This window comes from Bubalus kerabau, chromosome 4 (assembly GCF_029407905.1).
Source record: "Bubalus kerabau isolate K-KA32 ecotype Philippines breed swamp buffalo chromosome 4, PCC_UOA_SB_1v2, whole genome shotgun sequence".
Taxonomy (NCBI): domain Eukaryota; kingdom Metazoa; phylum Chordata; class Mammalia; order Artiodactyla; family Bovidae; genus Bubalus; species Bubalus kerabau.
Window position 1 is genome coordinate 126,053,046 of NC_073627.1, and position 26,108 is coordinate 126,079,153.

A 26,108-nucleotide genomic window follows, 5' to 3' on the forward strand; every position below is an offset into this window, starting at 1 on the left:
CAAAAATACATTTAAAATTTTGTATATCATAGGTTGTTATTAGATGTCCATAGGACATTTAGAAAAAAATGTCAAAAAGATAAACATTACAGAATTTCAAAAAGTAGAATTCTTTTTGTGTGTGTGATTCAGTTATACATATGCACATATTTTTGAAATTATTTTCCATTATAAGTTATTATAAGATACTGATTATAGTTCCTGTGCTATACAGTAAGCTTTTGTTGCTTGTTGCATGTTTATTTTTTTAAATTAGAAATCTAGCATTCTATTCCTACAAGTGGAATCAAAATGTCATACATTTTTTACTTAGGCAAAAATTCATGTTTTCTAAAATATATATATTATACATATTACATATATGTATACAAAAGCTTTTCTACTATGCTTGATAAAGGCTTGAGAAAGAACATCAAAAAAAAAGTGAAGAGATGGAGAAATTGGAGAAAATAAACTAAATGAAATGGAAGCACTGAATATGAAATAGAAAATGTGAAACAAACTAGATAAAAGTAAAAGATCCTCTTTAAGTCCATTGTTTTTAAACATGGCTGCTCATTAGAAACATATCTGGTGCTCTGGCAAAAAAAAAAAAAAAAAAAAAGGCAGTACCTAGACATTTGTATTTTTCATAAAATTCTAAGATAATTCTGATATGCATATGAAATTTAAGAAGTGATTACAGATTTTTGTGTTAAGCGGTTATTTTAGTGATATAGAGTTCTATAATTTTTCTGTTGACCAATAATGGTACAATGGTATTAAGTGGGTGATAGTTACATAATCACAATAGTAAAAGATATTTTCAGTTTTAACAATCAATAGCCAGAAAAAAAAGATAATTACAGTTGCAAGCCATAATGGAAACATGATTAACCTAACAATATAAGATAGTTACATACAATTTGGGGGGTCAAGCAGAGTGATGTGGTAAGTGGAAGTGCAAACATGTGCATGTTTTCTTCTGCTCAGCCTGTCTGTGTCTTTTGGTTAGTGCATTTAATCCATTTACATTTAAGGTAATTATTGATGTGTATGATCCTATTACAGTTTTCTTAGTTTTTTAAAAAATGTTTTGAGGTTTGTTTTCTGTAGGTAAGGCTTTTCCTTCTCTTGTTTTCTGACTAGAGAAAACATTTGTTGTAAAGCTGGTTTGGTGGTGCTGAATTCTATTAACTTGCTTGTCTGAAAAGCTTTTGATTTCTCCATCAAATCTGAACGAGAGTCTTGCTGGGTTGAGTATTCTTGGTTGTAGTTTCTTCCTTTTCATCACTTTAAATATATCATGCCATTCCCTTCTGGCTTGTAGAGTTTCTGTTGAGAGATCAGCTGATAGCCTGATGAGAATTCCCTTGTTTGTTATTTGTTGTTTTTCCCTTGTTGTTTTTAGTATTTTATCTCTGTCTTTAATTGTTGTCAGTTTGATTACTATGTGTCTTGGTGTGCTCCTCATTGGGTTTATCCTGACTGGGACTCTCTATATTTCCTGGACTTTATTGATTATTTCCTTTCCCATGTTAGGGAAGTTTTCAACTATTATCTGTCTCCAAATATTTTCTCAGGTCCTTTCTCTCTCTCTTCTCCTTCTGGGACGTCTATAATGTGAATGCTGGTGCATTAAATGTTGTCCCAGAGGTCTCCTAGTCTGTCTTCATTTCTTTTCATTCTTTTTTCCTATATTCTGTTCTGCGACAGTGATTTCCACCATTTTGTCCTCCAGATCATTTGTCTGTGCTTCTGCCTCAGTTATTCTGCTATGGATTCCTTCTAATGTATTACTTATCTCTGCTTGCTTATGCTTTAGTTCTTCTAGGTCTTTGGTAAACATTTCTTGCATCTTCTCAATCTTTGCCTCAGTTCTTTTTCCAAGATCTTGAATCATACTCACTGTCATTATTCTGAATTCTTTTTTTGGAAGGTTGCCAATCTCCACTTCATTTAGTTGTTTTCTGGTGTTTTATCTTGTCCTTTCATCTGGGACGTAACTTTCTGATTTTTCATGCTGATTAACTTTTTGTGGTATGGTTTGATTGTGGTTCTTCTTCCTTCTGCCTCCCCTCTGATGGAGGAAGCTAATCTGTAAGCTTCCTGATGGGAGAGACTGGTGGTGGGAAAAACTAGTTCTTGCTCTGGTGGGCAGGTCCTTACTCCATAAAGCTTTAATCCAATTATCTGCCGATGGGTGGGGTTGCTCTTCTTCCCTATTAATTTTTTGGCCTCAGCCCTCATGTCTATGGGTTTCCCTCATAGCTCAGATGGTAACGAATCTGCCTGCAGTGCAGGAGACCCAGGTTCAATCCCTGGGTCAGGAAGATCCCCTGGAGAAGGAAATGGCAACCCACTCCAGTATCCTTACCTGGAAAATCCCATGGACAGAGGAGCCTGGTGAGCTTCAGTCCATGGGGTCACAAAGAGTCGGGCACGACTGAGCAACTAACACACAAACACACTCGTGTTTATGGACTCTGTGGTTGGGTTAATGGTGACCTCCAAGAGGGTTTATGCCAAAGGGGACCTTCCCAAACAGCTGCTGCCAGTTACCCAATCCCTTGGTGAGCCCCTGGCAACCCACTCCTCCACAGGAGACCCTCCAGCACTAGCAGGTAGTTTTGGTTCAGTTTCCTATGGAGTCACTGCTCCTTTCCCCTGAGTCTTGCTGTGCTCAAGGTTTTGTTTGTGCCCTTTAAGATTGGAGCTTCTGTTTCCCCAGTCCTGTGGAAGTCTTATGATCAAATCCCACTGGCCTTCAAGGTCAGATTCCCTGGGGATTCCCAGTCCCTTTGTTGGGTCCCCAGGCTGGGGAGCCTGATATGGGGTTCCAAACCTTTACAACAGTGGGAGAACTTCTTTGGTGTTATTGTTCTCCAGCTTGTGGATCACTCACCAAATGGGTATGGGATTTGATTTTATCATGATTGTGCCCCTTCTTCTGTCTTGCTGCAGCTTCTTCTTTGTCTTTGAACGTGGGCTATCTTTTTCTGGTAGGTTCCAGTGGTCTCCTTTCGGTGGTTATTCAACAACTAGTTGTGATTTTGGTGCTTTTGCAGGAGGAGATGAGCACACGTCTTTTCTACTCTGCCATCTTGAACCAGAAGTCACATTTGTCTGTTTATTGGTGACATTTGTCACCAATTTAGTCATTTGTTCACCAAATAACTTTTTGAGCACTGTGTACCAGGCACTATTGTACATGCTTCGTATACATCAGAAGTTAAAACAAAGACCAGTGTCCTCTTGGATCAACTAGGAGGAGACGGACAATAAGCAGGAAGTGTAATAAATATAGTTAAACTTCAGAAGATCAGAAATACTGTAGGAGAAAAACCCATTTTCTCCATACAGGGTTCTTTTCTTTTAAATTATTTATTCATTTATTTTTGTCTGTTCTGGGTCTTCATTGCTTAGAAGCGGCTACTCTCTAGTTGTGGCGTGTGGGCTTCTTATTGCAGTGGCTTCTCTTGCAGAGCACAGGCTGTAGGTGAATGGGCTCAGAAGTTGCAGCTCCTGGGCTCTTGAGCACAGGCTCACTAGTTTGGATGCTAGGGCTTAGTTCCTCTATGGCTTGGGGGATCTTCCCAGATCAGTGTCTCCTGCATCGTCAGGCAGATTCTTTACCACAGAGCCACCAGGGAAGCCCCTCAATGAAGTTTTATGCTTCTTTTGTTAGGTTTATTCCTAGTAATTGTGAATGATATATTTAAAAATTACATTTTCTAGTAGTTTATCGCTATCTATATAAGGCACTGCTGTTCAATTTTATTTTTAGCATTCATCTTATTTACCAACTCGTTATTCTACTAGTTTAGAAATTCCTTTGGGTGTTTTAGTTTTTGTATTTTTGAATAGTAAGTTTTTTTCTTTCTCATCCTTATGTCTTATTTTTTAAGTGAAATTTTTTGCGCATTTATTTTTATTAACAGAATTTATTTTTTACAGCACTTGTACATTTACAAAAATATTAAGCAGTTGGTACAGGAGGTTTCCATATCACCTTTTATCTCCACCACCCCCTAGTTTTCCTTATTAGTAACATCTTACATTAGTATGGTACATTTATTACAATTCAATTCAATTCAGTTCAGTCGCTCAGTCATGTCAAACTTTTTGCGACCCCATGGGCCACAGCATGCCAGGCCTCCCTGTCCATCACCAACTCCCGCAGTTTACCCAAACTCATGTCCACTAAGTCGGTGATGCCATCCAACCATCTCGTTCTCTGTTGTCCCCTTCTCCTCCCGCCTTCAATCTTTCTCAGCATCAGGGTCTTTTCAAATGAGTCAGCTCTTTGCATCAGGTGGCCAAAGTTTTGGAGTTTCAGCTTCAACATCAGTCCTTCCAATGACCACTCAGGACTGATCTCCTTTAGGATGGACTGATTGGATCTCCTTGCAGTCCAAGGGACTCTTAAGAGTCTTCTCCAACACCACAGTTCAAAAGCATCAATTCTTCAGTGCTCAGCTTTCTTTATAGTCCAACTCTCACATCCATACATGACTACTGGAAAAACCATACCCTTGACTAGATGGACCTTTGTTGTCAAAGTAATGTCTCTGCTTTTGAATATGCTGTCTAGTTTGGTCATAACTTTCCTTCCAAGGAGTAAGTGTCTTTTAATTTCATGGCTGCAATCACCATCTGCAGTGATTTTGGAGCCCAAAAAAGTAAAGTCAGCCACTGTTTCCATGGTTTCCCCATCTGTTTGCCATGATGTAATGGGACTAGATGCCATGATCTTAGTTTTCTGAATGTTGAGCTTTAAGCCTACTTTTTCACTTTCCTCTTTCACTTTCATCAAGAGGCTCTTTAGATCTTCTTTGCTTTCTGCCATAAGGGTGGTGTCATCTGCATATCTGAGGTTATTGATATTTCTCCCGGCAATCTTGATTCCAGCTTGTGCTTCCTCCAGCTCAGCATTTCTCATGATGTACTCTGCATATAAGTTAAATAAGCAGGGTGACAATATACAGCCTTGACGTACTTCTTTTCCTATTTGGAACCAGTCTGTTGTTCCATGTCCAGTTCTAACTGTTGCTTTCTGACCTGCATACAGATTTCTCAAGAGGCAGGCCAGGTGGTCTGGTATTCCCATCTCTTGAAGAATTTCCCACAGTTTATTGTGATCCACACAGTCAAAGGCTTTGGCATAGTCAATAAAGCAGAAATAGATGCTTTTCTGGAACTCTCTTGCTTTTTCCATGATCCAGCGGATGTTGGCAATTGGATATCTGGTTCATCTGCCTTTTCTAAAACCAGCTTGAACATCTGAAAGTTCACGGTTCATGTATTGCTGAAGCCTGGCTTGGAGAATTTTGAGCGTTAATTTACTAGTGTGTGAGATGAGTGCAATTGTGCGGTAGTTTGAGCATTCTTTGGCATTGCCTTTCTTTGGGATTGGAATGAAAACTGACCTTTTCCAGTCCTGTGGCCACTGCTGAGTTTTCCACATTTGCTGACATACTGAGTGCAGCATTTTCACAGCATCATCTTTTAGGATTTGAAAGAGCTCAACTGGAATTCTATCACCTCCACTAGCTTTGTTAGTGGACCCTTATTGGTATGTTATTAACTAAAAGTTAATATTTTATATTTTATTAACTAAAAAATCCTTAGTTTTTGAAAAAATTTTTAAGATTTTTCTCTCATGTTGTTTTTCAGTACCATTATTCCATTCAGAACACTGTATTACATTTAAGTGTCATGTCTCCTTAGCCTACTCTTGATTGTGATATTTTTTCAGACATTCCTTGTTTTTGATGACCTCTTATTTTAAAAATGTCATTGTGTAAAACATCTTGTGTAATTTTTAATAGAGAAAGTGGGGAAGCCTTGTCTTTTTCCTGACTGTGAAGAGAATGCTTCATGAGTCTTGAAGTATGATATTTGCTATAGATTTTGATGGATACCCTTTATCAGATTAAAGAAAATCTTATTTTCCTTCTGATTTTCCGGGGTATTTTATCATGAAAAAGTAAAGGATTTTATAAAGATTTTTTTCTGCATTGGTAGATCATATAGTTTTTCTCCTTTAATCTCTTCATGTGGTGATATTGAACTATCCTTTATTTTTTTTTCCCCATTTATTGTATTTATTAATCACTTGCTAGAGGAAAGGAAATTTTAATATTCAGAAAAACGTCAAATTTCCACAAAGACACCTGCAAAATTAATATAATTCCTATCAAAACCCCAACACAGTTTTTCAAAGAATTTTTCAAGCTGACTGTAAACTTTATATAACAAGCAAATTCCAATATTACACAAGACATTTCTGATGAATAAAGTGGGAGACTTGTCCTTGGAAGCACTGAGTTATTATCATTTATTAGTAGTTAAAACAGGATTATTATTTCAGGAGAAATAGACCTATCTAGTCACATAAACATTATCAGTTCAGTTCAGTTGCTCAGTCGTGTGTCCGACTCTGTACCCCAGGGACTGCAGCATGCCAGGCCTTCCTGGCCATCACCAACTCCTGGAGTTTACTCAAACTCATGTCCATTGAGTTGGTGATGCTCTCCAACCATCTTATCCTCTGTTGTCCCCTTCTCTTCCCGCCTTCAATTTTTCCCAGCATCAGGATCTTTTCCAATGAGTCAGTTCTTCGCATCAGGTGGCGAAAGTATGTGAGTTTCAGCTTCAGCATCAGTCCTTCTAATGAACACCCAGGACTGATCTCCTTTAGAATGGACTGGTTGGATCTCCTTGCAGTCCATGAACTATCCTTTAAAGTCCTTTTGGTCATGATACATTATTTATATGTCAACATTCTTACATATACATACATATTCACATGGAAATATTAAAAACATATATGATGAATAACCAACATATGATTTGGTATGGTAATCTAGGATTTTTGCATCCATTTTCATAAATGAGATTGGCCTTTAATTTTCCTTACTTATAATACTTACATTTTCTATAAGATAAATACTATAGATTTTTTTTTCCTCAGATCTCTTAATATCATTAATTAGATTGTAGGTGGCTTTGCCAACAAAGGTCCGTCTAGTCAAGGCTGTGGTTTCTCCAGTGGTCATGTATGGATGCGAGAGTTGGACTGCGAAGAAAGCTGAGCGCTGAAAAATTGATGCTTTTGAACTGTGGTGTTGGAGAAGACTCTTGAGAGTCCCTTGGACTGCAAGGAGATCCAACCAGTCCATTCTGAAGGAGATCAGCCCTGGGATTTCTTTGGAGGGAATGATGCTAAAGCTGAAACTCCAGTACTTTGACCACCTCGTGTGAAGAGTTGACTCATTGGAAAAGAGTCTGATGCTGGGAGGGATTGGGGGCAGGAGGAAAAGGGGATGACAGAGGATGAGATGGCTGGATGGCATCACTGACTCAATGGACGTGAGTTTGAGTGAACTCCGGGAGATGGTGATGGACAGGGAGGCCTGGCGTGCTGTGATTCATGGGGTTGCAAAGAGTCAGACATGACTGAGCGACTGAACTGAACTAACTGAGGTCGTCTTTAGTTTTCTGCTGGACCATAAAGAGATTCATTAAACATGTCTTCTGGAAATATCTGCTTCATCTATTTAGTCTGAATTCTTCTTCTAGTTTAATGCTTAAAGTTTTATGATTTCCTCATTGTTATGCCTGTGTACTGTCTATAAAAATCATTGTTATTTATACTAGTGGGCTTCCCTGGTGGCTCAGATGGTAAAGCGTCTGCCTGCAATTCAGGAGACCCGGGCTCGATTCCTGGGTCAGGAAGATCCCCTGGAGAAGGAAATGGCAATCCACTCCAGCACTCTTGCCTGGAAAATCCCATGGACGGAGGAGCCTGGTGAGCTTCAGTCCATGGGGTTGCAAAGAGTCGGACACGACTGACTTATACTAGTTTATGTAATTTATATAAACTAGTTATTTATACTAGTTATTATAATCAAGTCCCTTTGTTACTTTGGAGTGGGTTGCTTGTCCTTTAGGAAGTTTTGAACTTTTTTATGATTGACAGTTTTACTAATACTATTATATTGTTTGAACTGTGCTTGACTTCTGCTCCTTACTGTAGTGGAGGTAGTAATAGCATTGTCTGCCTCTGGTATTTGTATTGTATTTTGTTGCTTGTAAAGTACTTTATATAGAAGAGTATGTTTATATACGAAAAGTGTTTTGTATTTTGTATCCAATCACCTTACATGCCCTTCACCACTAACATTCATGTGTAAGCCACTAATCAACTTTGATCTGAATAATTACAATAACTAGTCTTATTTCCCTACAGTTCTTCTCTCACAGCAGCCAAAGTGATTTTTAAAGCGTAATCAAGTCATATCCCTCTGGTGTTTAAAACTTCACACAGCTTCTCAACAGACTAGAGTAACATCTAAACTCCTTACTGTGATTTCTATTCCCCCAGTGCCTGGAACAAGGCTTTAGACATAATAGGCACTCAAGAAATATCTGTTGAATGGATGACGCCTTCAGTGTTCGAGAAGCTCTGTCTTGCCGAGAATCTACAGTTTACTAATAAATGGCAGAGTCAGGATGAAAACTCACATTTCCAACTTACCTTTATAAATTGCTGAACCAAATTGCTATATTTTTCCAGTCCTCCATTGGGCTTTGAACCAAACCCATTTTACCTTCCAGACTCTCTGTACCTGTGTTAATTTGTTTATGCTTTTTTGTTTTGCCTTTCTAAATCTTGCCCATCTTCAATACATGAACTTAATTTGGCTTCCTTTTACACAACTTTCTTTTTATGGCTTCAGTGGTCTGTTTTTTTGGTGGTGATAGTGGTGAGTTGTGTTGGGGAGGTTAGAGTATAACTGGGAAGGAGACTCTAGTAAATACCAGATGTTGTATTGCATGCTTACATAAGTGATTTCACTTCCCACGGGATCTTGTGAGGGAAGAACCACTTTTTTTTTCTTTTTAAAGATGGAGAAAACTCAAGTCTCAGAGAGGTTTTCAGTTCCATCACCCAGATGGGGAAATATATACATTATCTGAGTTTTCTAAGTCCTCTAAATCTTCTAAGACCAAAGCCTTCCACCACTGCCTGGCAGAGCTAGAATGGTGCCCAGCTGACCTTGATCAGAGCCGACTTTCTGCTCTCCTGGTTTAGCTTGTCACACTGGGCCAATGCCATATCTGACAGGATCACACAGGAAAATCAATAGCAGGATGATCTGTTTCTGTTTGATAAGAAATCTGACTCCAGTCAAATGCTAAACCTTTTTATAGGTAGCTATGTTTTTTTCCCCCGCTTCCTCTTGACTTGGGCCTCTTACTGTGTTTTGTTTTTTTTTTTCTCCTTTCTTCCTCTAGTATTCTAGTCAAGAAGAAAGCCAGAGGAAGCAATTGCCTACTGCTGCCGCCCAGTGTTGTAAGTGAGAAACTTGTCTCTGAATCTCTTCTTAATCACAGCTTTCTGTCAGTTCTCCAAATGTGGCTTATTTTGAGTTGGGGAGGTTGGAGAGAGATGGTGTGTTATAAACAGAAGATATTCCAGAAATACACCTTATTCAGGCTCATCCTCCCAATGGCTATCTCCCCGTTAGCTTTAAGAAGAGATCTTTTGGTTTTGTGTGGCTGTAGGTAGGGCAGTGAGGCTTTTTTCCCTCTGTTTACCAGCTTTTACCCCTAGAGGAATGATTTTTACTGTTCTGTCTCCATTTATCTGTTATTGTCCTTTAAGAGTTTCCACCTCTGGAAACTCGAGTTTAGGTCTTTCCTCTGCTCCCATTGTATCCTATATATATATAGCCATCATATGTTATAATCTATATATATTTATTTGATAAGAATGCAAAAATTTTAAAGGCCAAAATTTGTGTTCCTAGCATCTGGCTCAACACCTGATAACATAATATGTGTGTGTGGGCTAAGTTGCTTCAGTTGTGTATGACTCTTTGTGACCCCATGGACTGTAGCCCACCAGACTCCTCTGTCCATGGAATTCTCCAGGCAAGAATACTGGAGTGGGTTGCCATTTCCTCCTCCAGGGGATCTTCCCTACCCAGGGATCAAACCCATGTCTCTTGTATTTCCTACATTGCTGGGCGGGTTCTTTACCCACTAGTGCCACCTGGGAGGAACTCAGGTAAGCCTCAGTAAAGGAGATCAGTAAGCCTCAGTAAAGTTTGATAAATGATTAACTGAGTGAGAGAATTTGTTATTTCCTTTGAGGTTAACTTATCCAGACCACACAAATTCCTTTTTGAAATGAGCTGTACATTGTTGGTATATTGGTATCTTTTCAGTTTCTCTCAGAATAGCTTGAGCAGACACCAAAGGACTGACTCGAAATTAGTTCCCTTTCACTTTTTCAACTCTGGGGGTGGCTGTGCCTATGTTTTGTTTCTTATGTGTTGCTGTAGTGTTTCTGAATCACTGCCAAACTCTTTTCAATGGCAGGTTGATAGTCCTGGTAATAGTGGTAGTAGTTATTGTGATAATGCTACTAATAATAAGAACCATAGTAGCTAACATATTTTGAGGTTTGATAGTATGCCAGATGCTGCTGTAAGAGCTGAAATGTAGTAACTTATTTAATCTTCACAGTAACCCTAAGACATAGATTTTACTGTTTTCCTCATTTTTAAGATGAGGAAACTGAGATTGAGTTATTTGCCACAGATTACATAGTAAGTGGTGAAGTAAATACTCAGATACAAACAGTCTGACTCTATAGCCCATGCATTAAACCACCATGTTATACCACTTCATACTGTTTCTGAGAAGAAGAACCTCTATCCATGGTTTATAAATCCATTGGTTGTCTTCTATTCTATTGGCTACTTACTCTCCTGATAAAAGAGAGATCACTGGCAGAGGTCAGTACTTTTTCTTTATTTAAATAACACCTATTTTACATATGATTTGTTACTTTCATTTTTCCCATTTGGGAACTAGTATTTATCAGGCATTTAGAGTCATGGGAGACAAGAATATGAATTGAACACCAAGTTGTGAATTAAAGTCTCTAAGTCATTTCCAAAACTCATTGTAATGAGATAATTTTGAGTTTTTAATCTTTTAAGTCTTTTTCCAAGATGGCTAATGTAAGTGAAATGGAATAATTGAACTTTCTCTTCCATTCCTTCTTGGTTCCATATGATGAAATGCAGTTCAAGTGATTAAAGAGCAAATGCTTAGAGGGCAGGAGGAAATAAGAGAATATAAATAATCAGCATTTATGAATTCTCTTACTTTTTAAATATGTTTACCAGCTAATTTGTTTTATGTGAAGTGAAGTGAAAAGTCACTCAGTGGTGTCCAACTCTTTGCGACCCCGTGGACTGTAGCCTGCCAGGCTCCTCTGTCCGTGGAATTCTTCAGGCCAGAATACCGGAGTGGGTATCTGTTCCCTTCTCCAGGGGATCTTTCCAATCCAGGGATTGATCCTAGGTCTCCTGCATTGCAGGTGGATTCTTTACTGTCTGAGCCACCAGGGAAGCCCAATTTGTTTTATATGCATAGCCTATCCCTGTCTTTTGACTACTCTCTAATATATTTTTATTTGGAAAAACTTTAAACTTATAGGAAAGTTGAGAAAACAGTACATTGAATACCAATTTACCTTTTACTAGATTCAGTGATTAACATTTTGCCAAATTTGCTTCTCTTCCTCCCTACTGATGTTTCCCATTTCTGTCTGTATATGCACATACATAAAAATATACATGTGTGTTTTCTGGAATCATTTGAATATAAGCATCAGACTTTATGACACATCAGCATGTGTCTCCTAAGAGAACACTTTGCATAACCAAAATACCATTATTAGAATCAAGAGATTTAACACTGATTATATATATTAATAATATATGATATATAGTTAATATTAAGAATTCCCCAGTTATCCCCCAAGTGTTTTCATAGGCCTGCCTTACACCAGCATGTAATTTAATCAAGAATTGCACATTTTTACTCAGTTGTCCTGAATCTTTAATCTCCTTTAATAAAAAACTTGCCTTTATAGTCATTTATGACACTGGCTTTTTTTCAGTTAGAAAAATATTTTTATTCTAATTATAATATCTACTGCAGATGGCAGTATATACTAGTATAGGTTTGTGGGAAGCCATTTGATAATATGTACCAAGAGGCTTTAAGAATCCATAACCTTTGACTCAGCAGTTGAATTTCTTGAAATTTGTCCTAAATAATCAAGAAACTGATGAGGATTTGTATAGAAAGATGTTCATTTCAAAATATTTAAATAGCAAAATTTGAAAATGACTTGATAAGCAACAGTAAATATAATAGTCATAAGATTTGAATATTATGCTTTGAATAATAGGGAAATTTTCATGAAACTAAATTAAAATATACAAAACTCTTACTCTCTGTATGTGTATATGCATATACATCAGTTCAGTTCAGTTCAGTTCAGTCGCTCAGTCGTGTCCGACTCTTTGTGACCCCATGAATCACAGCACGCCAGGCCTCCCTGTCCATCACCAACTCCTGGAGTTTACTCAAACACATGTCCATCGAGTTGGTGATGCCATCCAGCCATCTCATCCTCTGTCGTCCCCTTCTCCTCCTGCCCCCAATCCCTCCCAGCATCAGGGTCTTTTCCAATGACTCAACTCTTGGCATGAGGTGGCCAAAGTATTGGAGTTTCAGCTTCAACATCAGTCCTTCCAAGGAACACCCAGGACTGATCTCCTTTAGGATGGATTGGTTGGATCTCCTTGCAGTCCAAGGGACTCTCAAGAGTCTTCTCCAACACCACAGTTCAAAAGCATCAATTCTTCAGTGCTCAGCCTTCTTCACAGTCCAACTCTCACATCCATACATGACCACAGGAAAAACCATAGCCTTGACTAGACGGACCTTTGTTGGCAAAGTAATGTCTCTGCTTTTGAATATGCTATCTAGGTTGGTCATAACTTTCCTTCCAAGGAGTAAGCGTCTTTTAATTTCATGGCTGCAGTTACCATCTGCACTGATTTTGGAGCCCAGAAAAATAAAGTCTGATGCTGTTTCCACTGTTTCCCCATCTATTTCCCATGAAGTGATGGGACCGGATGCCATGATCTTAGTTTTCTGAATGTTGAGCTTTAAGCCAACTTTTTCACTCATAGGTATATGTGTGTGTGTGTGTGTGTATAGAATTTAAGAGTTTTTGCTATATACCCCAAATTGCGTACCCCTAAAATTCATGCGCTGAAGCCCTGGCCCCTTATGTGACTGTATTTGGAGATAGAGCCTGTGAGCAGATAAGAAAGATTAATTGAAAATGTAAGAATGAGGCTCTAATTTGATAGGGCTGATAACCTTAGAGATTTCTAAGGGGAATGGAGCAAGAAGGTGGCCATCTACAGGCCAGGAAGAGAACTTTCATCAGGAACCAAATCAGCTGGCACCTTGAGCTTGGACTTCCTAGACTTTAAACCTGTGGGATACAAATTTCTGTTGTTTAGACCACCTAGACTGTGGTATTTTGTTACGGCAGCTGATCAGACTAGTATAGGTTTTGGTACTGAGAGTCGGGGTGCTGCAGTAACAAATACCTAAAAATGTGACAGCGGCTTTGGAAGTTTGGGTAATGGATATAAAGACTGGAAGAATTTTGAGGTGCAAAAAAGGTTGTTGTGCAGGGACTGTTGGGAGAAATGGATATTAAAGGATGCTCTGGAGAAGTGTCAGATGGAAATGAGGGATGGTTTATTGGAAACTGGAGGAAAGGTGATCCCTGTGGCAATGAACTTAGCTGAATTGTTTGAGGGTTTTGTGAAAGGTACAGTTTATAAGTGATCAAATTGGGTGTTTAGCAGAGGTGATTTCTAAACTAAATAATGAAGATATGCCTTGGGTCTTCCTTATTGCTTATAGTAAAATGCCAGAAAAGAGGGTTGAATTGAAGATGAAATTGTTAAATAAAATGGAACTCGAATTTGGAGATTTGGCAATTCTTAGCCTATCCTTAGCCTATATTTTGTGAAAAATGAAAAATCTTGTTCTGAAGAAAATACTAAAGAGATCATGGTATGACTCATGGACTTAACCAGCCATCAGCAGAAGCCAGGAAAAGAGATGGAATTATACCAGCAGAGACATTGCCAATTTCAACGAAAGGGGACAGAGAAAGAGGGATGGAATGAAGGAAGGCTGTTGGATTTCTTGAATTCTTCAAGACTCAATCATAGAGTATTTGACTGTAAACATGTGCCGTTCTTGACGAAAGGCAAAAGTGACCCGGAAGGTGATTTGGAGAATATTAGGGCTGCCACTCTCAGCACAGGCCCAGGGGACAGAGATGTTTCCTTCTGTTTCAGAGGGTGATCACCACTGAGAGCTATGGGGCCAGGGCCCTTCTGCAGAGCTGTGGGAGTGACACTGCCACTCCAGTGGAGGACGGGTCATGGAACCAAAGAGAATTATTCTCTAGCCTCATAATCTAGTGGAATTTGCCCTGCTAGGTTTTGGACTAGCTTGAGACCTGTCACTTCTTTCCTATCTCTTCCTGGTGGAGTGAAGTTATCCTTCTGTCTCATCATCGTAATTTGGAAGCACATATTTGGTTTCACAGGTTCACAGCTAGAGAGGAATTTTGCCTCAGGATGAATCATAACTGAATTCTCACTCATGTCTAATTTAGTTGGTATTTAAATGAGTTTTTGGACTTTAGAATTGATGCTGGAATGAATGAATGCATTTTGCATGTTTTAAGGATGTGAATTTTGGGGGACCAGAGGCAGAATTCTAGAGCTGAATTTTGTCCCCCTGAAATTCATATATTGAGGCCCCAACTCCCAATGTGTTTGTATTGAGAGAGTCATTTATGACTTTAAATGAAGTCATAAAGACGGAGCCCTGATCTGATAAGTCTGTTACCTATTTAAAAAGAAGAGACAAAAAAAAAAAAAAAAAGAAGAGACAACAGTGCTCTCTGCCATCTGAGAATACATGGCAAGAAGGTGGCCATTTATAGGCTGGGAAGAGAGTTCTTACTGAACTCTGCTAGAATGCTGATCTCTCTAACTTTTCAGCCTCCAGAGACTGAGAAAATACATTTCTGTTGTTAAGCTACCTAGTCTATAGTATTTTGTTATGGCAGTCTGAGCAGGCTAATATACTTATTATAAATATATCTGTATAGTTAGGGGGAGAATACCTAGAGAGACACTAAAATACTAACCAAACTTTTCTTTGACATGTGGGGACTTTTTAAATCCCTTTTTGCATTTCTTTCATTTTCTGAATATTTAACAATGTACTAATTTTAATAGTTAAAAGTTATTAATAAGAGGAATGGAATAACTGGATCCTTGTTCTAGAGGTTGGTTTACTGCTGTCTCTCTGAGTGATTTTGAAAGTCTTTCCATTGTCTATTTCAATTTCTTGATGTATAAAATGGGAGTGTTGGTCTAAATAACCTCTAGAACTCTTAGCTGTAATATCATGTGACTGTAGCTTCCTAGTCCTGAGAGTTCTTCATGTGGATGGTCCCTCTTCTGTTTTCTCTGCTAGGGACAGTTTTCTGCAGTCACTGTGACATGTCCACAAAATATTTTCAGAAATCACTGGGCTACTACTCTAAAGAAACCCTTTTTCTTATCTTTGATATGAAAGTTCCTCTGGCCCCAATTATGTCTTTAAAAATTGAGATTCTTTAAAAATTTTGGGGTGAACTGTATTTTTTTTCCAATGTTTTCTTTCCAGACTTTTCTGATGGTGAGTTTAACATTCAGTAATAACACTTTGCATTCACTTTTATCTTAGGATATGTCATTCTCCTTTGGTAACTGTGATATATGTAGATATGTCATAGGGTGATTATTACATTATGTCCACATATCTTTTATCCCCTGTGTTATTGTCAGTTCTTGTTCCCATTACTTCAGGGAAAGATATGGAAGGCAAGAACTGAAGAAATGGTGTTCCTGACTTTAGTAACTGAAAGCCTAGGATTTGAGGGCAATGTCCAAAATGTTTTGAATAAATACTATGGGAGGAAGTAGAGATTCACCTTAATCTCCCTTTTCCTGAATAAGAGAAGCCTTGCTTGACTTGAGTGAGAGAGAAAGAAGGTGACCAGAGTAGACATCTTGGGACCTTATGTCTACTTTCTGGGTGGTACTAGTGAACAGTAGGTCCCTGGAAAGGGAATGGCTGGATGCTGTGTCTAGGCCAGTGGATGCTCACTGAGATTGCTATGTTCCAACAAGTTGTGCATGCTGCAGAAGGAATCCTGGGCTCTCTGGAAGTAGCAGGTGAGACTCTGGTTCCAATGAAGCCGCTTGAGCAGGATTAAGAGAAATCTCAAATGTTTTCTGTGTGCTGGAGGTGACCTGGGATATTTCAGTGAATGCTGTTACACAAAGACATACCTATGCATGAACAGTCATGTCACTCCAGTGTCTTATTCTCATACTGTCAGTATTTGGAGCAGTCTTCCTGGACAGGTAAGAATTACACTGAGATTCTCAAGATATTTGAGTTTTCTAAGAACAATAACATCTGTCCTCCTCGAAGAGGTCTTGAGCCTCTTTTTGTTGGTGGTTGTTGCCTGTTGGATTGCTACTGCTTGATTCTTCCTGTCCTCTCTTGGGTAGGTGAATGCCTGCTGTCTCATTGGGGTCCATTTGTGACCCTCCAGAAGTTACCTCATTGTACCCTTCAGGGTCCAGTTCCTGGATGCGAGAGATTGCTTTGGTTCAGCCTCTTTCTTACACTACTGACTTCTTCCAGCAGTAGATGTACTTAGTTTGCTGCTGCTGGGATCCTACCACATAGAGACTTTTTGAATGGGGAGAGTAACAGGACAGCTCAGGCCCAGGCACCACCAGCAGTAAAGAATCTGCCTGCCAATGCAGGAGACATAAGAGATGTGGGTTTGATCACTGCATTGAGAAGATCCCTTGGAGGAGGGCATGGCAACCCACTCCAGTATTCTTACCTGGAGAATTGCATGCTTAGAGGAGTCTGGTGGGCTACAGTCCATGTGGTTGCAAAGAGTTGGACATGACTAAGCAACTTAGCATGCACGCAGGCCCAACCATATTCCACAAAATTCATTTGACTCTTGGGGAGCTCACTTATTCTTGATCTGAGAAACCAAGGCAATTTCCTTCTATTCTCTATCTTCCAGCTCTGCTTCCTCTTTTCAGTCCTCTTGTCTACAGGGTTCAGATCAGCAGTTCTTCTACCCACGTAGACTTGTCTGACTTCCCTTCTGCAAGCACCCCCCGTCTTTGTGAATCTTAGAACTTCTCCTCACTTGAATTCATAGAGGAGAAACAGGAGAAGGGACAGTGTAGCCTCTCTTCACCAACAATTGCTGTCTCCAAAAGTTGTTTATTTCCACATCAGCATAGCCATTCTGCTGGACAGCTGACAAGGATCCAGTTAAAGTTTCTTTCAGAATTCCCTAAAATTTGGATTGATCTGATTGTTTCTTCATAATCACTTCTGGTTACTACAGAGCTGATGTGAGTTTGTCCCTTTATTTGTGATGCTTATGTTAATTATTAGTTCAGTTAAGTTCAGTTCAGTCGCTCAGTCGTGTCCAACTCTTTGCGACACCGTGGACCGCAGCACACCAGGCCTCCCTCTCCATCACCAGCTCCTGCAGTTTACCCAAACTCATGTCCACTGAGTCGGTGACGCCATCTAATCATCTCATCCTCTGTTGTCCCCTTCTCCTCCCGCCCTCAATCTTTCCCAGCATCTGGGTCTTTTCAAATGAGTCAGCTCATCACATCAGGTGGCCAAAGTATTGGGGTTTCAGCTTCAGCATCAGTCCTACCATTGAACACCCAGGACTGATCTCCTTTAGGATGGATTGGTTGGATCTCCTTGCAGTCCAAGGGACTCTCAAGAGCCTTCTCCAACACCACAGTTGAAAAGCATCAATTTTTCAGCGCTCAGCTTTCTTTATAGTCCAACTCTCACATCCATACATGACTACTGGAAAAAACAGAATTATTAGTTCAAATGATGTTCTCTAGATTTCTCCACTGCTAAGGTATTTTTTTCCCTTTTGTAATTAATAACTAAAATATTGGGGGTAGGTAGGTAGTACTTTGAGACTGTGTATATTTAACCTATTTCTGTAACCTTTCATCCATTAATTTTAGAATCCATTATGATTATGGCCTAAATTTATTATTACATTGGTGTTGCAAAATGTTGGTTTCCTAATTCTGTCATTCCTTTACATTGAGTAACTGTCAGTGTTCTGTAAAGCTTTCCCTCCTCGCTTACCCTCCTTTTTTATGACTATCACTATGGACTTATGAATTCACTTCTGTCATTCTCTTTGCTCAAATTTTCCCAAATTTGGCCCGTCACAGTCCCCTTAACTCAGATCTTGTGTCCTTTTGATGTGACCCCATTATTTATTTATTTAACCATTTCCTTCCTTTCCTGATATAAGCTGTTCCAGGCTCTTCTTGTCCTTTTCTGCTTCTGTTATAGAATAAGTCATTTCTTCAGTGAGCCCTGGCTTCTTTTAGTGGGGGATTGTATTTAGAAATCAAGGTATTCAAACTTCAGTCTTCAGTAAGGATGTTTATACCTATGTCTTGTCAAGGAGTGCAGTAGCACACTGTGTTGCCACACCAAGTACTACTAAGTTCTGCAGCCTTCCGCTGTATTCAGTTTTTACATGTCTGCTTTGCCCACCCACTGTGTTATCAATGACAGTATCACTGGCTGCAACTGAGAAATGAATCAAAAGTGAATCAGCATCTGGCAAGGACTTGGTGAGATGAGTACTCACATATTCTGTCAGGGTGTGTAAATTAGTACAACCTTTCTAACTCAGTAATTTCACTTCTAGGAACCATTCAGGGAAAATAACTTGAGATGCAAAGAAACACTTATGAATAGATTTTAGTTACAATGGGGAAAAATTGCAAAATTACTGGAAGAACGGGTAATTGTGGCAAGTTCCATATAATGGAATAATATGTTTGTAAGTAATTTTTTAAAATGCAGGGAACATTTATGTGAATAAGTTTTTAGAAAAGCAGGATCCTAAACTGATGAAGTAGTAGGATCCCAGCTATCTGAAATACAAATTACTCATAAGCATAGGGACAAAACCTAGGAAATAGTTTTAATAGTGTCTCTCAGTGGTAGAATTGTGGTAATTTTTTTCTTTATCCTTCTTTATACTTTCTAAATTTTCTCTAAATGCATTTATTTCATGATAATTTAAAAGCTAATAAATATTTATTAGAAAATGATCCCAGGCCTGACACTATAGAGGTAGGCCATTGTAGATTTATTTTTTTAGTTTGTATTTGAGACTTAATTGAATGATGGTTGTTGGTTGATGGTTGAATGATGATGATTGTTGGAATTGGCAGTGTTTAGCTAAACAATACTAGTGGTTCCTTGATTGAGAGTTTTAAGTAGCTCTTAAAGTTGTCTCTTCTGTTGATTACATCCCTGAGGTCTCTTATAATAAATTACTATGGTTGAAATAAATTTGGGGATCTGTTTTTTTATATGTAATATGACCTCTAAGCAAGCTTGTAACTTTGAGATACAGCCCACCATTGATGTTTCAAAGAGAATTTCTCTGATTGTCTATGAAAGGTTTGTTTCACTGCTTTTGTTACAGTGTTGCCTATAAATAGTACCTTATCAGATCCTATACTGAAATCTCCTGAGTATGAATCAGTCTTTTAAATTAGCAAAATAGGGCATAACTCAACATATTGTTTAAAATTTTTCTTAAAGAATGAGTCAGTTCAGAGCAGTTGGGTGTTAGTCACATGCATGAAAAACAGTGACCAACATTCAGAGGCATCATCAGGAATACAATTTGCCTACCAACTTATGACATCTTATTGGATCACACTGACTTCAAAAGGGTTTCTTTTACCAACATGCCCAGAGGTGACCTGTTTACATAAAAATGTCTTTCCTTTTTTTCCCTTTTCAACCGTTAGTGTTATATTTCCTGGTGATCCATCATGCTGATATTACTGATCCTTAAGAAGCATGAGGTATTAGTGCTTCCCACTACGCTTAAACCATCAGGCTTGATGTACTATATCCCTTGTCTGCAGCACACTCAAATATTCCTCTTATATTGTATGATTCTTGGTCTTCATCTAAAACTGTCCAGTGCCATGCTGTGATTTGTCTTATTTTTAATATTCTACCTGTTTGGGGAGGCAGGGAAATAGGCTATTATATTTGTGTAACCAGATATTCCTCACCTGGAAGATTAGATTACTGCCTATTACTGTATAGATGATGGTATAATTCCCCTGCAAGATTCAGCCAAACACAGAAGTCTGGGCAGATACTGCCAATTCTGTTATTAGTTCCATTTCTCTAGCTACCACAAGCAAGACTAGATTTACACTTGTACTAATGAACTTAATTACAAAATAGAAGTATTAATACAGTCATGGATGTAGAAAACAAGCTTATGGTTACCAGGGGATATGAGGGGCAGGGAAAAATTTGGAATTGACACGTACACACTACTATATAAAAAGTAGACAGCTGATAAGAACCGTCTATGTAGTACAGGGAACTCTACTCAGTACTTTGTAATGACCTATATCAGCAATATGTGAACCGTGAACTTCCTGATGTTCAAGCTGGTTTTAGAAAAGGCAGAGGAACCAGAGATCAAATTGCCAATATCTGCTGGATCATAGAAAAAGCAAGAGAGTTCCAGAAAAACATCTATTTTTGCTTTATTGACTATGCCAAAGCCTTTGACTGTGTGGATCACAATAAACTGTGGAAAATTCTGAAAGAGATGGGAATACCAGACCACCTGACCTGCCTCTTGAGAAACCTGTATGCAGGTCAGGAAGCAACAGTTAGAACTGGACATGGAACCACAGACTGGTTCCAAATAGGAAAAGGAGTACATCAAGGCTATATATTGTCACCCTGCTTATTTAACTTCTATGCAGACTACATCATGAGAAATGCTGGACTGGAAGAAACACAAGCTGGAATCAATATTGCCGGGAGAAATATCAATAACCTCAGATATGCAGATGACACCACCCTTATGGCAGAAAGTGAAGAGGAACTCAAAAGCCTCTTGATGAAAGTGAAAGTTGGAGAGTGAAAAAGTTGGCTTAAAGCTCAACATTCAGAAAACGAAGATCATGGCATCTGGTCCCATCACTTCATGGGAAATAGATGGGGAAACAGTGGAAACAGTGTCAGACTTTATTGTTCTGGGCTCCAAAATGACTCCAGATGGTGATTGCAGCCATGAAATTAAAAGACGCTTACTCCTTGGCCTTTCATAAAGGAGGCTGCCAGAGATCCTGTCCTCCTAGGTTTAAGGAAGCCCTCAAGACCTGTGCTACGGGCGCGCTAAGCACAGCCTAGAGGAGCCACCCCACATCCGAGGTCAGGGGCAGAAGTCGGGAGGACCCCATGCCCAAAGGATGGCGGCCAAGAGGAGTTACCCCACGTCTGAGGGCAGGGGCAGCAGCCGAGAGTACCAGATTGCGACGGCGCAGGAACGGCGGAGAGGAGCTACCCCGAGTCCGAGGTCGGGGGGTGGGGCGGCCTAGAGGAGATACCCAGCGTCCGAGGTCAGGGGTGGCGACGAGAGGAGTTACCCATCTTCCGAAGTCAGGAGCGGCGGGCGGGAGGAGCTACCCCACGCCCCCATGCCCGAGGCCAAGGGCGGCAGCCGGGAGGAGCAACCCCACGCCCGAGGCCAGGGGCAGTGGCCGGGAGGACCAACCCCACGTCCAAGGATCCGTGGCTGCGCGGGCGCAGGAGGGCCTAGAGGAGCTATCCCACGTTGAAGGTCAGGAAGGGCGGCGGCGGTGAGGAGATACCCCTCGTCCAAGGTAAGGAACAATGGCTGCACTTTGCTGGAGCAGCCGTGAAGAGATATCCCACGCCCAAGGTAAGAGAAACCCAAGTAGGATGGTAGGTGTTGCAGGAGGGCATCAGAGGGCAAACACACTGAAACCATACTCACAGAAAACTAGTCAATCTAATCACACTAGGACCACAGCCTTGTCTAACTCAATGAAACTAAGCCATGCCCGTGGGGCCACCCAAGACGGGCGGGTCATGGTGGAGAGATCTGACAGAATGTGGTCCACTGGAGAAGGGAATGACAAACCACTTCAGTATTCTTGCCTTGAGAACCCCATGAACAGTATGAAAAGGCAAAATGATAGGATACTGAAAGAGAAACTCTCCAGGTCAGTAGGTGCCCAATATGCTACTGGAGATCAGTGAAGAAATAACTCCAGAAAGAATGAAGGGATGGAGCCAAAGCAAAAAGAATACCCAGCTGTGGATGTGACTGATGATAGAAGCAAGGTCCGATGCTGTAAAGAGCAATATTGAATAGGAACCTGGAATGTCAGGTCCATGAATCAAGGCAAATTGGAAGTGGTCAAACAAGAGATGGCAAGAGTGAATGTCGACATTCTAGGAATCAGCGAAGTGAAATGGACTGGAATGTGTGAATTTAACTCAGATGACCATTATATCTACTACTGTGGGCAGGAATCCCTCAGAAGAAATGGAGTAGCCATTATGGTCAACAAAAGAGTCCGAAATGCAGTACTTGGAAGCAATCTCAAAAACAACAGAATGATCTCTGTTCGTTTCCAAGGCAAACCATTCAATATCACAGTAATCCAAGTCTATGTCCCAACCAGTAACGCTGAAGAAGCTGAAGTTGAACAGTTCTCTGAAGACCTACAAGACCTTTTAGAACTAACACCCAAAAAAGATGTCCTTTTCATTATAGGAGACTGGAATGCAAAAGTAGGAAGTCAAGAAACACCTGGGGTAACAGGCAAATTTGGCCTTGGAATACGGAATGAAGCAGGGCAAAGACTAATAGAGTTTTGCCAAGAAAATGCACTGGTCATAGCAAACACCATCTTCCAACAACACAAGAGAAGACTCTACACATGGACATCACCAGATGGTCAACACCGAAATCTAATTGATTGATTATATTCTTTGCAGCCAAAGATGGAGAAGCTCTATACAGTCAGCAAAATCAAGACCAGGAGCTGACTGTGGCTCAGACCATGAACTCCTCATTGCCAAATTGAGACTGAAATTGAAGAAAGTAGGGAAAACCACTCGACCATTCAGGTATGACCTAAATCAAATCCCTTATGATTGTACAGTGGAAGTGAGAAATAGATTTAAGGACCTAGATCTGATAGAGTGCCTGATGAACTATGGAATGAGGTTCGTGACATTGTACAGGAGACAGGGATAAAGACCATCCCCATGGAAAAGAAATGCAAAAAAGCAAATTGGCTGTCTGGGGAGGCCTTACCAATAGCTGTGAAAAGAAGAGAAGCGAAAAGCAAAGGAGAAAAGGAAAGATACAAACATCTGAATGCAGAGTTCCAAAGAATAGCAAGAAGAGATAAGAAAGCCTTCCTCAGCGATCAGTGCAAAGAAATAGAGGAAAACAACAGAATGGGAAAGACTAGGGATCTCTTCAAGAAAATTAGAGATACCAAGGGAACATTTCATGCAAAGATGGGCTCGATAAAGGACAGAAATGGTATGGACCTAACAGAAGCAGAAGATATTAAGAAGAGGTGGCAAGAATACACAGAAGAACTGTACGAAAAAGATCTTCACGACCCAGATAATCATGATAGTGTGATCACTCACTTAGAGCCAGACATCCTGGAATGTGAAGTCAAGTGGGCCTTAGAAAGCATCACTACGAACAAAGCTAGTGGAGGTGATGGAATTCCAGTTGAGCTCTTTCAAATCCTAAAAGATGATGCTGTGAAAGTGCTGCACTCAATATGCCAGCAAATGTGGAAAACTCAGCAGTGGCCACAGGACTGGAAAAGGTCAGTTTTCATTCCAATCCCAAAGAAAGGCAATGCCAAAGAATGCTCAAACTACCCCACAATTGCACTCATCTCACACACTAGTAAATTAATGCTCAAAATTCTCCAAGCCAGACTTCAGCAATACATGAACCGTGAACTTTCAGATGTTCAAGCTGGTTTTAGAAAAGGCAGATGAACCAGATATCCAATTGCCAACATCCGCTGGATCATCGAAAAAGCTAGAGAGTTCCAGAAAAGCATCTATTTCTGCTTTATTGACTATGCCAAAGCCTTTGACTGTGTGGATCACAATAAACTGTGGGAAATTCTTCAAGAGATGGGAATACCAGACCACCTGGCCTGCCTCTTGAGAAATCTGTATGCAGGTCAGAAAGCAACAGTTAGAACTGGACATGGAACAACAGACTGGTTCCAAATAGGAAAAGGAGTACATCAAGGCTGTATATTGTCACCCTGCTTATTTAACTTATATGCAGAGTACATCATGAGAAATGCTGAGCTGGAGGAAGCACAAGCTGGAATCAAGATTGCCGGGAGAAATATCAATAACCTCAGATATGCAGATGACACCACCCTTATGGCAGAAAGTGAAGAGGAACTCAAAAGCCTCTTGATGAAAGTGAAAGAGGAAAGTGAAAAAGTAGGCTTAAAGCTCAACATTCAGAAAACTAAGATCATGGCATCTGGTCCCATCACTTCATGGGAAATAGATGGGGAAACAGTGGAAACAGTGTCAGACTTTATTTTTCTGGGCTCCAAAATGACTCCAGATGGTGATTGCAGCCATGAAATTAAAAGACGCTTACTCCTTGGAAGGAAAGTTATGACCAACTAGATAGCATATTCAAAAGCAGAGACATTACTTTGCCAACAAAGGTTCCTCTGGTCAAGGCTATGGTTTTTCCTGTGGTCATGTATGGATGTGAGAGTTGGACTGTGAAGAAGGCTGAGTGCTGAAGAATTGATGCCTTTGAACTGTGGTGTTGGAGAAGACTCTTGAGAGTCCCTTGGACTGCAAGGAGATCCAACCAGTCCATTCTGAAGGAGATCAGCCCTGGGATTTCTTTGGAAGGAATGATGCTAAAGCTGAAACTCCAGTACTTTGGCCACCTCATGCGAAGAGTTGAGTCATTGGAAAAGACTCTGATGCTGGGAGGGATTGGGGGCAGGAGGAGAAGGGGATGACAGAGGATGAGATGGCTGGATGGCATCACTGACTCAATGGACATGAGTCTGGGTGAACTCCGGGAGTTGGTGATGGACAGGGAGGCCTGTCATGCTGCGATTCATGGGGTCGCAAAGAGTCGGACACGACTGAGCGACTACCTGAACTGATATGGGAAAAGAGTCTGAAAAAAAAGAGTGGATATATGTATATGTATAACTGATTCACTTTGCTGTACAGGTGAAACTAATGTTTCATTGTAAATCAACTATACTAAAAAAAAATTGGTGGCTATAACTAAAGATGTATTTCTGTGAACAATGGAAGCAGAAAAGTGAAAGTGTTAGTGCGCAGTGGTGTCCAATTCCTTGGGACCCATGGTCTGTAGCCTGCCAGGCTCCTCTGTCCATGGGATTTTCCCGGCAAGAATACTGGAGTGGGTAGCAGTTCCCTTCTTCAGGGGATCTTCCCAATTTAGGGATCGAACCCTGGTCTCCTACTTTGCAGGCAGTTTCTTTTCTGTCTGAGCCACCAGGGAAGCCTGAGAGCAAGCTTATGTCACTGATTAGAGGCCATTAGCATGTGTGCTCAGTCGTGTCTAACTCTTTGCAACCCTTTGTACTGTAGCCTGCCAGGCTCCTCTGTCCATGGGGTTTTCCAGGCAAGAATACTGGAGTGGGTTGCCATATCCTCCACCAGGGGATCTTCCTGACCCAGGGATCTTCTGTGTCTCCTGCATTGCAGGTGGATTCTTTACCGGCTGAGCCACCAGGGAACCCCATTTACATATATAACATATAACATATATAACACATACTTCATAAAACAAAAAGTTTATTTTATTATTTTGACTTTATGATCATAACTTCCTCAATTCTGTGAATGTGCACATGGATCTCCCCTCCCCTATTATATATTCTTTTATGGACCTCTGTGTATTTACCTTGCCTTCATAACTTACTCAGAACTGTGATTATTTGCTTAATATTTATTTTTATCTCTAGGTCATAAATTTCATGAGTAGGGAAAATGCTTATCTGTGTATCCCTAGTATCTTTGCTCAATATATATTAGTTGAATTAATGTATTTCTATTAAGTGGAATTACTGAGTTAAGGAATATGCACATTTGAAATTTTGTTAGATACTGCAAGATTATATGCTGGAAAGATTGTACCT

At 40.0% G+C, this 26,108-nt stretch overlaps 1 protein-coding gene across 2 annotated transcripts in view; it reads left to right on the forward strand.

Moving 5' to 3' along the window:
- UNC13B (unc-13 homolog B) overlaps positions 1-26,108 on the forward strand; it is a 208,364-nt gene that overhangs the window by 67,552 nt on the left and 114,704 nt on the right. For both annotated transcript variants that reach the window (XM_055578450.1, XM_055578447.1), the window contains one exon: positions 9,283-9,340. In XM_055578450.1, the coding sequence (XP_055434425.1) occupies positions 9,283-9,340 (58 nt within the window). The remainder of the gene's footprint in view (positions 1-9,282; positions 9,341-26,108) is intronic.